At 43.4% G+C, this 16,254-nt stretch overlaps 1 protein-coding gene across 2 annotated transcripts in view; it reads right to left on the bottom strand.

The window, feature by feature from the left end:
- Positions 1-16,254, bottom strand: part of LOC308411182 (septin-9-like) — a gene marked incomplete at its 5' end in the record, with an annotated part of 82,840 nt that overhangs the window by 65,735 nt on the left and 851 nt on the right. The window contains one exon of one of the 2 annotated variants that reach the window (XM_080904968.1): positions 5,679-5,741. In XM_080904968.1, the coding sequence (XP_080761094.1) occupies positions 5,679-5,741 (63 nt within the window). Of the gene's footprint in view, positions 1-1,082; positions 1,211-5,678; positions 5,742-16,254 lie in introns of those variants that run through there. The other variant, XM_080904971.1, reaches the window with a different exon arrangement.

Genomic DNA, 16,254 nt, shown 5'->3' with positions numbered 1-16,254 from the left:
TCCACCAAACACTTGTCAATAATCTGAGCTTACTTCAATTCGATTCAACAGACCCTGTAGGTGCTACAAGCTGTGCTCGTTCACACACACACACACACACACACACACACACACACACACACACACACACACACACACACACACACACACACACACACACACACACACTACCGCACCAACCACATGTATGCTCATTAACATAGACAGTCCCACACACACTCATATAAACATGCTGCTGCCACCACTTGAACGTTTCCACCCTACGTCTCTTGAGCTTTTTTACAGCTCTCACACTAACACCTATAAAAATACCAGCGAGAAGCAGACAGGGTTCCCTCACTGATGACTTTAGCATAATGTCCAGCTCACATACCAGCACCTGTGCACAGAAAAACGGTTATCAGTTCACTAATGTGTATTGTTTGCCGCATCCAGCAAAGAAAGACATGGCAGAGGTGCAAATTTGGAACGTCGCTGTCAACTGAAAGAGGGACTGACCGATGGCCAAAGAGGGATCAAAGCCACAAGGGACAAGAGTAGTACTGTTCAAACAGAGCTCCTTCCTGTTTTCACACTAAAGAAGAATGCAGGGGATGGAGAGAAATATCTAAGAAATAAGTTCTGTTCTTTGTCACTTTAGCACAAAAAAGTAACTCTCTAAAAAAGTTGCAGCACTCTTGCAACAAATGAAAACGAAGCAAACCAGTCCAAATCCTGACCAACAGCCTGTAAAGACAAAAACATCTAACAGAGGTTTGGTGATACAGATGGTGAGGTGAGTGCAGAGAGACAGAAATACATGAAAGGAAACAGGACAGATAAAAGACAGATAAACCAAAATCGGGTCCGCTAAGCTGCTCCACAAACCCTGCAGAGCTCCTGGTCCCAGCTTCCAAACCCCAAAGAAAACATCCAGTCAGCAAACAGCCCAGAATGAGAGAGTGGAAAATACCATGGAGGGGAAAAATAGACTCTGGCTCATGGAGAAAATAACCCAGCAAAAGAGCCGACGAAGAGCCTTAAACTGCGCTAAAGAACGGATGGCACGGACTCATCTAAGCTCCCCGAGAGTTTGGGCTTACCTGAGAATTTGTCCCCCTCCATAACCGGATCACTCCCTCCACAGCCACATGTAGTGTCTGCTCTTTGACTCCACTCTCCCTCTCTCACCCTCTCCCTCTCTCTCTGCCTTTTTTTAGCCTTCCCTTCCCCCCCCCCCCCCCCTCTTGCTCCCTCACTCCTTCCCTTTCTCCCTCTGTTCCTCTTCCTCCTCTTCTTACTCTCTCTTTCCTTTCGGGCTCTCTCTCCCTTTCCCCTCCTCCCTCAACACTGATTCCTTCAGTGTGTCTTGCTAATGAATTCAGAATTACGACATCCCCATGTGCTGATCATATGTTGCTCCCTCTCTCTCTCCCTCTCCTTCTTCAGAGCAGACCAAGAGACTGAAGCAGCATTGTGTCTTGAAAATAGAAACCATTAGCTCCACCATGTGACACGGACAAGCTCCTTACAGACAAAAATAAACCGCTGGACTTGAAAACTCCTCTGTCAGCCTGCTTATAATGCTCTCCTCGCGTGTGCGTGCGTGCGCTCCGGCCCTGATTCATTTGATACCAACTGCGATCTCGTCGAGCTGGTAGGACTGTCCTGCCTCAGCCACGTCTGGACTTCCCCACGATGAAACAGTTCTGCCGTTGCGTACGATGTGAAAGGCTGATAGAAATAACACTGAAGCGCGAAAACAATAAGAGCTGGAAGCAAGAAGGGGGAACTTAATTAAAACTTCCCAATTAAAGCTTCCCAGTAACGAGCCTATATAGGTAACGCAGAAGAAGCGCTTGTGCTTTGCTGGTGTAGTGGAACAGCAGCCGTCGTGCTGAAATGTGTGCTCAGGAAACTAAAATGACCTGCGACTGTTGGCATATCCCTCACGCTGCGCCGCAGAGGTCAGGGGTCACATGGCAAGCGTCTGAGCTCTGATAGAGAGCTCAAACACACTTAGACATGCCAGTCAGCTGTCTTGTGCAATACGTAACGTCCCCAGTGACCCAGTATTTGTGCCTTCATAGGAGGCTTCGGAGTGCTCGTGTGTCCTTTGTTTGTCTCAACTCAAATCACTTTTAATCCTTCAGTTAAAACCAGCCTCATTAGGCCCCGAATGGATAAAATCTGGAACTCTGATTAGCTGGAAGCCGATGTAAGCAAAGAGGATAGAGCGCACAATTCTAGCAGGAGGCTCAGACATGATTAGTATTTGTTGCCAAAATAATTAAACGACTAATTAGATGCTGATAGACAATCTAAACAATGGCTGAGCAGATCAAAATTCAGGCCTACTTTCAGACACAGATACTATATATTAGAGATTGACGATGTTCACCTACTCCTGCTGTTGCTGGTTTGCCGATGAGAGAATCTATCAAGTCATTTAAGCGAAATCCGCTCCTTTTGACAGTTCTTGTATATTAATAAGATGATTGTAAGGCTATTTATCCATCCAGACTGATTTTGTACACTTGACTGAGTAAGGTACTGTGCAGCAGTCTTGGCTCACCCTTTATTTCTTTAAACTTTGCTTCTAAGGAGACAGATTTTTTTCAAACCTTTTAAAAGTAGCTTTCTAGAGATCTTTCAAGCTTTTTATTTAGAACTTGGCTCTGCCTGACTATTTTTAGAGGAATGTTTTTCTTGTTTGTTAGACTACTTAACACTGACATGTGAATAATTCAAGGATAAAAAAGGCACCTGTTGTTGTCAATACAAAACAGACAATTGGAAACAAACCATCTTAAACAGTATCTTGAGGCACTTAATTTCGTTAGCTGAATATACAAAACTGCCAAAGATAACAGGCTGATAGGCACCGACTGTATTTGTGCAGTCAAAAAGTTGGCATATGTTAGCACGATGTGCAGTGTGTCCTTAAAAAAAGTGAGGAAACAGGACGAGTGGGGGAACATCTTGACAGAGAACAGAAAGAAAGTGAGCCAACATCCAAGGAAGAACTTCCTTCAGGAAACCTGGAAAACTATTCCTGAAGACTGCTTCAAGAAATTAGATGAAAACACTCCTGGAGGGGTTGAGAATAAAGGTTGTCTTTCAAGCTCATTAGAATTTTACAAACTCTGTTTTGGCCTTATATACTCTATTTACATGTATGTTCGCACATTTCAATAAATCACTGCACATACTTCCCATTTGACAAAACATTTTTGCACAGTACAGTACATCAGGAAACACACATCTAACTGTGGTGAGAGGCTGGTGCTCATAAAAGGCTACAGGATGTAAACATTAGTGGCCCCCTCTAAGCTCAACTGTACAGTTAGCTTGCTGCATGCTTCTTTGCAATGTTAATAGATTAGAAAGAAAATAGTTCCTACAACCTGAACCTGCTCACATTACAGTTTGCTTTGGAAATGTATTTTGTGGCACTTTGAAAAGACAGGAAATGTGCAGATTTGATATTTGGGTGAACTGTCCCATTAAGTTTAAGATGAGAGTAAATGTCACTCAATGTGTTGCTTTTGCCATAAAAAAATGAAGTGTTAGAATTAAATCCTATCTGGGTTAAGTGCATGTGATTATCCTTCTGGAGGGCTATATCTCTGTAATGTCTCTGTGTGCATGTCCAATAAAATAGGATCTGCTGACTAATAGAGGGGAATTAACCACACACAGACAGACAATGGCAACAGTGTTGGGCAGACCTGTGTGTATGTGTGTGTGTGCTCTAGTTGAGTTTACAGTAAAGCATCCTCCCAAACACACGCCTGCTGGCTCGTAAATCTGCTCCGTTGGCAGATGTTTTGTACGGAGCATCTCCCTGTGAATGCCTACACAAACTCCTGCACGCACACACACACATACCTGCACACACACACCCTGTGGCAGCTGCATCAGCGTTGGGGGGGTCTGCTGACAAGCAGGGCCTCTTCTGGAGCCTCAAGCACTGTTTGTAAGTACAGCATGTGGGTATGGAAACATCTAATCAGCCAATCATATGGCATCACGTCACTCTGTGTGGGCATGGTCAAGATGACGTGCTGATGTTCAAACTGAGCATCAAAATGGGGAAGAAAGATGATGGTCGTTGGTGCTTTTCTTTGTTCCCTCAGTGACGTGCTTCGCTGTCATGTTAAACGAAACACCGTACTTTTAAAACTGAGAGTGAACAGCGGAAAAAACAAGTACTACTGCTTAAAAAGAGCGAAGCCTAAAATCATTGATTACCCTCATGTTGCTGTCCTCACTTGACTCTCTCTGCGCTTCCTTTTTCTCTCTTCTCTTTCTCTATATCTCTTAACCGATTGCATTAGATGGCCGCCCCTCCCTGAGCCTGGTTTTCCTGGAGGGTTCTTCCGGCTAAAATGGAGTTCTTCCTTCCCACACTCTCCAAGTGCTTGCTCAACGGGGATCGTTTGGATTTCTGGTCATTTGGTTTTTCTTGAATGATGCTCTATAATTCAACAGAACAATTTTTCAGATACTGTCTGAAGAGTCATTATTCCCCTTTTGTTTTATCCCTTGCTGTCTGTTACACAGAAAAATCCTTTCACAAAAGTGCTGCTGACGCAAAGACTGGTGGGAGAATTCAGTTTGTGCGACTGCAGACTGACGAGTTTCTTTTGAACAGTTAGAGGTATCAAGATAAACAAGTACCTTATCTCATCTTCTAAGCCACAGTTTGCAGCGTGATGTAATCCCCCCAGTCTGAGATGTGGTGTTGATCACGTGATTAGTTGATGGTTTCATAAACAGCCGTGAAAGAGACGGTCAGTATGTGTGGATGTGTTTTTTCTTTCTGTGAAATATTACACATTTTATTTGTGCAAGATTTTTATTTTAAATCTGAAAACTACCATTTAAACAACACTGCAAAAACACTGCTGGCATTGAAGCAAATAAACTGTTTTTTAGGGCTTATTTTTTATAACCTGTATTTTTTAAATAACCTCTAACCTTTAAAATTATGCAGTACAGTGGGAGTGGTCAGAGCCAAGATAACTTATTTTGTTTAAGTATGAAATAAGATCTAAAATAATAATTAAATGACAATCCTTTAAATGTTTTTTGCTAGAGTTTCTTACCCTTGTATGTGTGATCTGCTATTTACTGACTATTAGCCGTTATCTCTGCAGGAAACACGCAGTGTTCGCACCTTCCTCAGCTGATGGTCATTGACGTCGGCTTACATAACACTTCAAAGTAATAGAGAGCAATTTATCGAAGTGGGAAAAAAAACGTTTTTTGCGTCTACCTCCGCCCACAAGAGACAGATTACAATCGATTCTTGGAGATGAATGTACCAAATTATGCAAAACTTTTTAGGCTCTCAATGTTTAGATTTTGTCTTGTCCCTGACTCATTAGCAGCAGGGAGGGGTGTGATCAGTCCACACAGTCCTTTCACAGCTCTGAACATGCAGCTAGTCTTTTTATGACTCAGTGATGAGAAGAATAAACGATGTTGCAACAGATGCCACAGAGATCACATCTCTGGGATTACCCGAAGAGAGGCTAAATCCACAGACCAACAGCAAATTCTGCAAACGCTGTGTGCAAGTATACCTACGAGAAATGCAAGGTACCCTGTGGGAGTCTTTACCTTATGTTGGTTTAGTTTAGAAGCTTGGATGTTTTGTATGTGCGGACACTGGAGTGGTGGAGTCTACTTACTGGGGCTGGTGATGCCGGAGGCCTCTCTCTCGGTTCTCCTCGCTCGAGCACTGGAGGCTCGTGCTGTGGATTGTGACAAGGAAAGAAGGGAAAATGAGTGAAATCTCCTCATCTGGAATGTAGTCAGCATTAGGAAAGAAATATTGCATTACTCACAATTCTCGGCCACAGTTATGGAGTACGAGCAAACATACAATAAAGTCTGCACAAAACCACAGTTTAGGGTTACGCTGTGAAATAATAAGCATTCTCAGTGGCAGGTCTGGTTATGCAGTTTGCCCCTATTCTTCAAAAACGGCAAATTATCAGTGAAAGTCTGCAGTTTAGCTCGCGTTTGCCAGTGTTTCCTTTTAATGGCCAAATCCAAAATGACACATTCGAGCGGATTCACTTTTCCCCACGAGGAACACCTGCTGCCAGTGGCGTTTTGAAAAGACGGGCACCAAATGGAAAAGCATTACTTCACATTCTTCATGAGGCCAAAATAATCTACAGTTGCTATTTGGAAAGTAAACCAACAGTTTGAAAGACTGCTATTATTGTCCGACCACAGAGAGAAAAAGCCAGGCTCTTTTTTTTTTTTGTAAATTAGTTTGTCGTTTGTTTCTGGTTTTATAATTGTGTGGATGAAGTAAACCCAGAAGACCAAAGCTGCAGTTAGGAGAAAGTGCATGACAGAGAAGAGAGTAACGGCACAGTGTGACAATTCTACTACATGCGGCCTGTTGCATGTTTTGTTTGCGCATGAATAGACTAAAATTGTGCTGATGGAGTGAATGTATGATGCTTTGGCAGGTGGGTGGAAGCAGTTTGTTTAAATTTAGTAAAGCCAGAGAGGGGGGAAAGGGCGTAAACAAAGCAAACCTCAATGGTTAAATTAGAACAGCAGCTGAAAGTATAAATCAGTGCTGATGAAAGTGTGGAAAGATCTGAAAAGTGCAGCTGAAGTTATGGTCTCCTGATCCCGTTAAGTGTTCTCCCCGGGGTCCCGTATGCTTATTTTCTGGAAAATAAAAGGTTATTCATCCCCATTCATGTTTATCTAAGAGAGATCTCAGTGTCAACAGTCTTGTTCTACATGTTTTCTTGTTTTAAGAATCAGAGGAATGTTGCTTCCTCTTGGCAGACGGTCCGCTGTGTTACTCTGGTGGAACGTTGAAGATAATCTCTCATTGATCGACTCCGGTGTGTGTGTTTGCGTGTGTGTGTGTGTGTGTGTGCGCGTTCAGTGCTGCTGAATCACCAGCAATGGCTGGTGGCGTACTGAGCTAAAAAGGATACAGCTGTTTTCTGTTCAAACAGGTGATTCAGCTCCACTACAGGAACAGGGGTGAATATTTTCTTTAACGTACATGACTAACACGTGACTTCAGCCAGTCAAAGGAAGAATGATGTAGAGAGTAAATGAATTATATGTGAGATTAATATTTAAAAATAGTTTTATTCATCACTTAAAATCATGTGTAACATTTTCAGACTGAAAGTTTTGGTTAAATAAACGGCAATGGAGTTTTCTAAAAGATCTCATAAGTGAATACAGCAGCCATCTTTGACTGCTGTCTACCAAAATGTGTTTGCATTGCAGTAACATCAAATGGACCTTATGAGTGAATAACAGATATGCAGACTCTCAGCTTTTATTTAAGGCATTAAAAACAATTGTTGCATTAATCACAGATGAGTTATGGCCATTTTTATACACAGTCCAAAGCTTTAGGGGCTCAAATGTAAAGCTTTTTGTCCTTTACACAGTACTAAGGTCCTGATATTCAGGAAGGAAAATAGGAAGTAGGTGCAGGTACTTATTGAAATGTGTGCAACCATGCATGGAAATACAGGAAATGAGTTTTTATAGTGAAAGTGTAACTCTAATGTTGAGGTCTGGACCCGTTTATGACTGATAGCGTTCTATTGTGTGTTTGGAGTCATTGTTATGTTTAAAAATGAAGCCGTACTTTGCAGATGGTGATGCATGCTGGATCAAAATGTCATGGTACTTTTTTGCACTCATAATTCCATCAGTTGTGACCTAAATAATGACAGAGCCTCCACCTACTTCTTCTTTTGTCCTCCACTCATCCAACTTCCTCAATATTTAATTATTTTAAAGACAAACTACACACCTTTCAGACCCATCCCCAGTTTTCAGCTAATAGCTCTTTATGAAAGACATTAACTTGTGCTTCTAAAACTGTATCATCTTTGGCATCTTCAGGTACCTTTTCATGTTGAATGATTCACAGGTCAGAGTTAGGTGACATAACAAACAAACACAACCAAAAAAAAACCCTTCCTCTGAAACACATTGCTCAAGATTACTTTAGCAATTACAGATAAGCTTAAGAATCCGTTGCAGGCAATGACTGCCTAAACTAAGATACATAAGAAAACATGCATTTCCTCCACTGTCATGTTTATTGCAGCTATATTCAGCTGCTATTTCTTTGTGGGTCTTCCTGCCTTCTGTTTTTTTATCTTCAGCATGTCAAACGCACTGAGATCAGGTCACTGAGCGTTTCTTTAATCACGATCATCCACCAGTGTTTGCTTCACTCACTAAAACCACATCATCTCTAACTTCATTTCATGTGTAGTCAGATTTAATCTCAGAGCGCTCATAGGTTTAAATAGAGTCCCAGTGACTGCGGACTTGTGTTAACCATGTTCAAAGCTTTGGTTGTGGCTTCTCATTTGCTTCATGCAAACAATACAGGATTTACTTGACACAAAATAAAGCATAATAAAGAATAGCTTTGGTTACAGAGAGAATAGCATGATAAAAAAGTGTTGTCCTCCTGGGTCATGCAGTGGCATGGAAACAAGATGCTGCATCTTTGTCTGATCAACCACACTCTCGTCTCCACTTCCCTTAAGCTTCTAGACGTCGCCTGCGTCGACTCGCTTAACGCAGATCAGATGAGGTAGTTCATCCGGTGGATGATGATTCAGTCGTCCCATCCTGTTTTTAATTCTTAGAAGTACTTCCTTCCACAAATTGGTGCACAACATGGGCTTCGTTTTCTTCTAACGCTGCCAGCCAACATAGTGGTTTTCCCTCCTCTGCTGTCACTGATGAACACAAAGACAGCTGGCCCGAGGGAGAGGTAGTGAGTGTGGCGGGTATATGACTGGAATACATGAGTAAAGCTTTTGTAATACGCGAGTGTGCACATGTAGCAGAAGGCGAGAAGGTGCGATGGAGCGTTTGAAGTCATTCCTCACAATGAGGAGAGTAAATGCAGGAAGTGATGATGCAGCCCAGCATCGTCAGCATAATGAAAACAATATGACTGCTTTGTTGGCAAAAATGTTGCCGTCTGCAGATACATTACAGCAGAATTGTATCATTTAGAACAAATCATTAGGCTACAGACAGCACGCTGGTGCGGTGGGGAGCACTGTTTCCTCATAGCAAGAAGGTCAGGACCTTTCTGTGTGGAATTGCATGTTCTCCCGGATACTCAGGCTTCCTCCCACAGTCTAAAGACGTGCACCAACAGACTTTTAGTTGTTAGATTGTCTTGTAGTTAAGCAGTTTTCTCATGTTTTTCTGTGCACACTTGTCCCAGGTCTCAGTAAGTTTTGTTTGTTAGTTTGTTGTTTGTACCTTTGGTTTTCTCATGGTTGGATTCAGCCTCGCCGACTCTCTGCTCCTTTGCCTTTTATTTAAGAATTCAATTTTGAACTTTTACCTGCTCCCAGTGTCCCAGTTTGATTCCCCGCACCCCCAGTCAGACCAGAAAAAGCCCAGGTTTAGCATAGATTATTATAAGCATTTCAGAATTGATTTAACCTGTTTTACACTCAATATTGAGCTACGGTCGATGTAAGTAGCACTACTTGCGCATTCAATGTTGATTTAGGGAGGAAGTCTTACTCTTTAAATCACCAAACAGGAACTCGGGCTGACCATTTGCTGTGAGTGTGAATCATTAATCAGCAACTTTTCATGTCATGACCCAATTGGCCTGCTATGCTAGTGTGTGCACAGAGCTTCAGGTTTGTGGAGTCAAGTCTATCAAGCCTCGGAGCTAAAAAACATGTCTGTACTTATTTATTCTTGGATGCACATACACACCCTTGCAACTGAACCTCTCCTTCAAATGGGGCGAGCAATGCATATCATCGCAACAAAGTAAAGCGGCACAGAAGCCGCAAAAAAAGCAGCACGAAGTCGCTTTGAAACGCTGGCATTTGGCATAAAGGTGATATAATTCAGCGTAGTTTAAAGTGAGGGCAAAGTACTGACAGACATACAGCAATACAAAGAAAAAGAGGGACACCTGCCAAGTTTACTTCTACACTAGCACAAAAGTGTCTGTGTGCCGAATCTGTTTGTCCTCCTGCACAGTCTTGTCTGAGGCAGCAAACAGAAACGTATACACTCACATGCATCTTTTTTCACCTTTGAAGGCGAGTTTTAATCATCTGATGTCATATTTGCAAATGATACTGTGCGCAAAGGAGGTCAGCGCACGCACAGCGCATACATATGAATGTTTGCACAATGTTTGCACATTGACAAATCTGTCTGTGCTTGTGAGTTCGCAGTAAAGTGACTGATGTCAAAACGCAGTGTTTAGCGAAGCCGTGTGTGCGTTCGTGCCAGGTGGCGTTTTTTTAAGCATGACCAATAAAGTGCACGGCTATGCTTGGACAAATGTTTCAGCTGATTGGTTAATGGTGTCAAATGAGTGGAGAAGAGTAAATAACAGAGGAGAGGGTGCAGCACTTCAACATACTTGAGACACAAGAGTGATCGCATGCGGTCACACACGAAGGACGGCCTGCACAGAGACCGGGTAGAGGGATTTACTAAACGTAGGCTATAATTAATGCCGGGACCTGAGATTTTAGTGTTTGCTTAAGGAGGCTGTGCGGAGGAGGCTGTATTGATATTTGTGCAGGAGGACAGAGGAGGGGACGGATCTCCCCCCCCCCCCATCCCGTGCTTCTTTGACTTCACTGTTTCCTTTAGTGGTTTGATTTATCAACAGTCTGATGCAAGACATGTCTTTAGTCACTTTACTAAAAACAGCTGCAGAGCAGTTCCTGAACAATTAATTATCACTGTTGCTTGGAACAGGAAATTATAAATTAGTTCTGTGACATGATACCAGATTTTCACCTATTGATATTTGCACTCATATAAACCAAACACGGACACTGTCTGATTATGATTTTACAAAATATCAGAGTTCCAAAATAAAAGCACTTATAGAGAAAGTTGAGGCGATTTTGAAATGTGCAACCAGATTCATGTCTGCTTAATGCTCCCTTATACACTCGCCAGCCACTTTATTAGGTACACCTTGTTAGTACTGGGTTGTACCCTGTTTTACCCTTTTTTACCGAGCTGCCTTAATCCTTCGTGGCACAGATCCAACTAGGTCCTCCAAACATTCCTCAGATATTTAGTACGGTGAACTCATTGTCGTGTTTAAGAAGGCAGTTTGAGATGATTAGAGCTTTGTTACATGGTGCGTTATCCTGCTTAAAGTAGATGGAAACACTGTGGTCATAAAGGCATAGGCATAGTGAGCAACAGCAATACTCGGGTGGCCTGCGGTGTTTAAACAATGCTCAGATGGTACTATACTAAGGAACCCAAAGTGTGCCAAGCAAATATTCTCCACACAATTACACCACTGGCAGGCGGAAGCATTGATACAAGGCAGGGTGGATCCGCGCTTTCACGTTGTTTATGCTAAATTCTGAGTCTCCGTTTCTTGTTAGCTGACAGGAGCGGCACTCGGTGTGGTCTTCCGCTGCTGTATCACATCTGCTTCAAAGTTTTGTTGTGCATTCAGAGATGCTTTTCTGCATACCTCGATTGTAACAAGGATTTATTTGAGTTACTGTTGTCTTCCTGTCAGCTCGAAGCAGTTTAAGCAGTCTGGCCATTCTCCTGTGACCTCTGACCTCAACAAGTCATTTTTCACCCAGAGAACTGCTGCTCACTGGATATTTTCTCTTTCTTGGACCAAATCTAAAAAAATGGCAGTGTGGGGAAATCCCAGTAGATCAGCAGTTTCTAAAAGACTCAGACCAGCTCATCTGGCACCAACAACTGTGCCACATTTAGAGTCACTTAAATCACATTTCTTTCCTATTCTGATGCTCAGTTTGAAGTTTGTGTTGCCAAATCCTACAAGACTAAAAGCATCGAGTTTCTGCCACATGACTCCCTCGTTTGATATGTGCATTAACAATCAGCTGAACCTAATAAAGGATCCAGCGAGTGAATTACGCTGTATATGCAGGCGTATCATGTTCATTGCTTCATTTACTACCGGTTTATGATTACAATGACTGAGTCTGACAGACACAAGAATACCAGTGTACCTGCACTGCCCTGAACTGTGTACACAGCAAATAAAGATTTTCACTGTGGTGTGTTTGCAGACCTGCATCCATTACTGGAGGATCCACTGGAGAAGTTGACACTACATGAATGAACATCATTTTTTCTTTTTTTAATTTAAATTATGATGTCAAAGAAGGTTAAGCTCACTAAGCCCTCCTTCCTCCCCCTGTGTCTCTCTGCTCAGCCATCTGTTCCACTGTGTTTTATGACCCTCATTACGATGCTGCAAACAGTGTTTCACAACTCTGCCTGTGAAAGAGCTGGGAGTGGATGAAAGAGGGCTGAAGTGAGCGAGCGGAAGAGCTAAAGAAAAGAAAGCAAAGCTGACTGAATGGCTCCACGTCCATTTTTCAAGATTGTTTTTACAGCCCAGGTAAGACCTTTACCCGGCTGCAGGTCTGCCCACACATCGGCAGACTCAACACGCACGCGCAGACACTTTTATCATTTTGGGGAAAGGATTATCCGTGACCCTAAACTGGAACCCATATGAATGGCCGCTGTTCTGATGGCGCCCAAGGCAACACTTTTTCCCAACCTTCTTCTTCACTCACTCCATTCATTGAAAAGCAACACCGTGTTGCCCAACACACAAAAGCCTCTCTGTACTCCTCACAATGCCACACACACAAGTCGGCATTAAATCATATCAAAACGTGCTCTAGACAGCAAACTCATGCAGTCCATAAAATAATACCAGTGTGGTAGATAAGCATCAGCCTTCCTTTTTCCAAGGCTGTTAAAAGCCACGGAGTTAGTCAAATAGCCTGTAGAGCTTTATGAGCTACAGCCTCCCCCAGGAAATACGTGTCACAGGCGAACAGCTCGGCGAGTGACTGGCTGCACAGACGGGATTCTTCAGAAATGTGAGAATGACGGGGAGAAGGAGGAAAGTTTTAAGGGCCTCAGCGTCCGCATGTTTTCTGGGATTTTCTAATTTGTATGAGGGACTTAAGTTCTTCAGGAACTAAACAAACACAGCCACTCCACCTTAACGCTGAAGCCTTAAGCATCATGTGGCCAGCGCATGTGCTTGCTCAGGTGTGTGTGCAAGCAACAGGTCACGTTAAAAAAGAAAAGAGCTTCATCGACTAAAACAAAGCTGATAAACTGAAATAGAAACTAAAAAGCAGATGAAATCCTTTTGCAGCCATGTTATACAGAGCGGTTGTCCCGGAAACTGATTTTCAATAAGAGCAAGACTTTGTACCGACAGCAGAGCTCGCATGCATTTAACATGCATTATCTGGCTAATTCACGAGGGCATTGCCACCCTAATAGGCTCTCCGAACAGATATGAGTCACTAACACTTAAACTGATTGCTACTTGCAATAAAATATTTATTCATGTCACGACAGGACAGGGCTGTTCCTGCCAAGCGGAGGAGCTGCTATCTGTTGCATGGGCTACTGAACAGCATGCTTTCCCCACTCCCCCTTATGGGTTTTGTTTTTCTTCAGGTCTGCATGTTAGCCAGATAACAGTGCAGTAAAAATCTGAAATCTAAACAAATGTACGCGAGTGTCTGTACTTTATCACCCTAATACCCGTCTCTAGATGTCGGCGCACATGTTACTCCACGCATCAGAATGTCTCCGAGCCTGCCATTATCTTTTTACAGGCTCGCTCCTGGCCTCGGGCCTACAGTACAGGCGGTCTGTTGTATCAGTTGACACCCCCAGCAGCAGCACAGCATCACAGAGCTGCATTCTTGGCTGCAGATGATAAACACAAAGCAGAGTGGACACTTCAGAGCAGGCTCTATGCGCCTGAAAGGGGAGGACCATACACAGCGCAGAGACAAGACATAGTAAGTATAGGTCTATGATTTCACACGGAAGTCTTTATTAATAACACAGTGCTGTGGCCTATTTGCCACATACATGTTTATCAGTCTCAAGGTTGCTAAACCTCCACAGAGTTACACAGGTTAGAGATGCCACAGGTCCGCACCCTTGTTTAATAAGCCTTTATCTATGACAAAGATAAAGTGTGTTTCCTGTAGTCACCACCCTTTGTATTTGTGGTTATGGTCAGGTTGTGGTCCAGAGTAGGAGTATTAACTCGTGAGAACCTCCAAGGCCGAAATATAAAGCCACATGAAGTGCAAAATGTGCAGCAGCTCAAATTCGCATAAAACTAAAGATAAAAAGCTACAAGTCTCTAGCGCTAATGCTTCCACTTTTGGCTAATTTGCATAACCCACAGTGTTTATGGTGCTGTTGCCTTTTGGATCATCCATCCATCGTCTCCTGTTTATTCAATTCGGGGTCACATGGTGGGCTGGAGGTTATGAGCTGTCATAGGGCGAGACGCACTGCTGGACAGGATGCCAGTCTATCGCAGGGCTAACACACACACACACACACGCGCACACGCACACAAATATTCATTCACACTTTGGCACCTATGGTCAATTTAGAACCACCAGCTAAATTAACAACATTTTTAGGCTGTGGGAGGAAACCAAACCACTTAGGGAGAACAACCACACAGAAAAGCCCCCAACTAGAGCCAAACCTTTCTACCTGTGAGGGGCTAATGAGTGCTAATCGCCCCTTTCAGAGGATTTTAAATCAAATTTGCTTTTAATAAGAGGAAGTCTACGCTCTAATTTTGGTGAGAATTTTCACAGCTGACTAATCAGCAAGTCTCAGCAAAGCATAGATATAATCATTTTGTCACTTCTGCTTCTGGAAAACATGAAGATGGAGGTGGCCATAATGACAGAACTGAGGCTTCAAAGTGAGCCTTCACATTCAACTTTTATATACAGTCCATGGTTGGGGTTAGTGTAAAACTGGACCCAGGATCAGGCGAGGGAAGGCACATGCTGACACAACGGTGATATATGAAAACTTGATACTACTAGTACATATGCATCAAGTTGCAAAATCAGTGAACACTGAGTACTTGATGGACCTGCTGTTTCCTACACTGTACCTACAGTACTCAGCGTGGTAAGAGCACTTTACCACGCAGGGTACTGTACATGCATGTCCACATATCCCAATACCTTATCTCTCCATTATCCACAGGCTTCCAAATTGAGGGTTAGACCATCGGCGGCACGCTCTGCTAGATGACAGGGCGAATATGTCTCAACACAGTTTATAGCTTGACTTTCAAGTTGCCATCAAACAATAGCTTTAGGCTCTGAATCAAAGCCCGGCTGACTCTCCAGTGTAAACAGGCTAAAAGCTGTAATGCAGCGGGGAGTGAGGGCTTTGTCACACAGGTGAGAGGAGTGGAATTTGAAGTGTGTGTGTGTGTGTGTTTGTGTGCTGAAGTGAGCTGTTATTCATGCAGGTTACTCATTGATCCAGACAAATTGAGGGAGTGGTGTACAAGCCAGGGATTGGCTCCAGGAGCGGGGTTCATCTGTGCGGGGTTACATGACGGAACACATACACAGAAACACACACACATTTCTACACTGTTAATGTCAGTCTTCAGATGAGTCAGATACACGTTGTACTTGTTTGTGTGTCTACAAGGGTATTTGTGTGCGAAATACACGCACACATAAGCTGACACACGAGTCCACCTTCCTCTCTCAGTCACCTATCCACATCTCTGGTGCTTGTCTAAACACTGCTGCGCATTTGTAAGGAAGGCCTTCCACACATGTCAGACTTACAAACACACTTTGTTATTAGACCGCTCTACGAGTGGAAGCTCTGACAAAGAATGTGACAGCTCCGTGCACGTCACATGGCAGACAAAGAAAGAGAGACAAGAAGAGAGAGAACACGCACACACACAGAGGAAGAGGAGGAGGAGAGGCGGCATGACCCAACATGTGCTTGGCTCCGATGGAAAACCATCGGATGCTCCATCGCACAAAGGCTCGGGGAAGAGGAGCCGGGAAAGCTGGCATTCTGCGGGATAGGGTTGTGTACATTGGACTGAGCCACTGCTAAGAGAGACAGGATTCATGTGTGTGTGTGTGTCTTGGTGGAAGGAGGGGGTGAGGGAATGTAGAAGATGTGGGCGATAGTAGGCAGTGCCTTAAGAAGAAAGAGGGGGGAATTAAGAGGAAAGCTGCAACAAAGGAAGGTAAAAAAGAGAGCATAGAGGAAGGTCACATGCACTTATGGTGTACTTTCCTTGCGACAGGGGGCATTGTCCTTTAAAGAAGCATCCTCGCTTCAAGTCTTTGCCTCCACAGTGTCACAACAACCATAATCAGGTCCAGCCAGTCCCAA

Source organism: Rhamphochromis sp. 'chilingali', assembly GCF_963969265.1.
Source record: "Rhamphochromis sp. 'chilingali' genome assembly, chromosome: 15".
NCBI classification, from domain to species: Eukaryota; Metazoa; Chordata; class Actinopteri; order Cichliformes; family Cichlidae; genus Rhamphochromis; species Rhamphochromis sp. 'chilingali'.
This window is presented reverse-complemented; position numbering and strand designations above follow the sequence as displayed.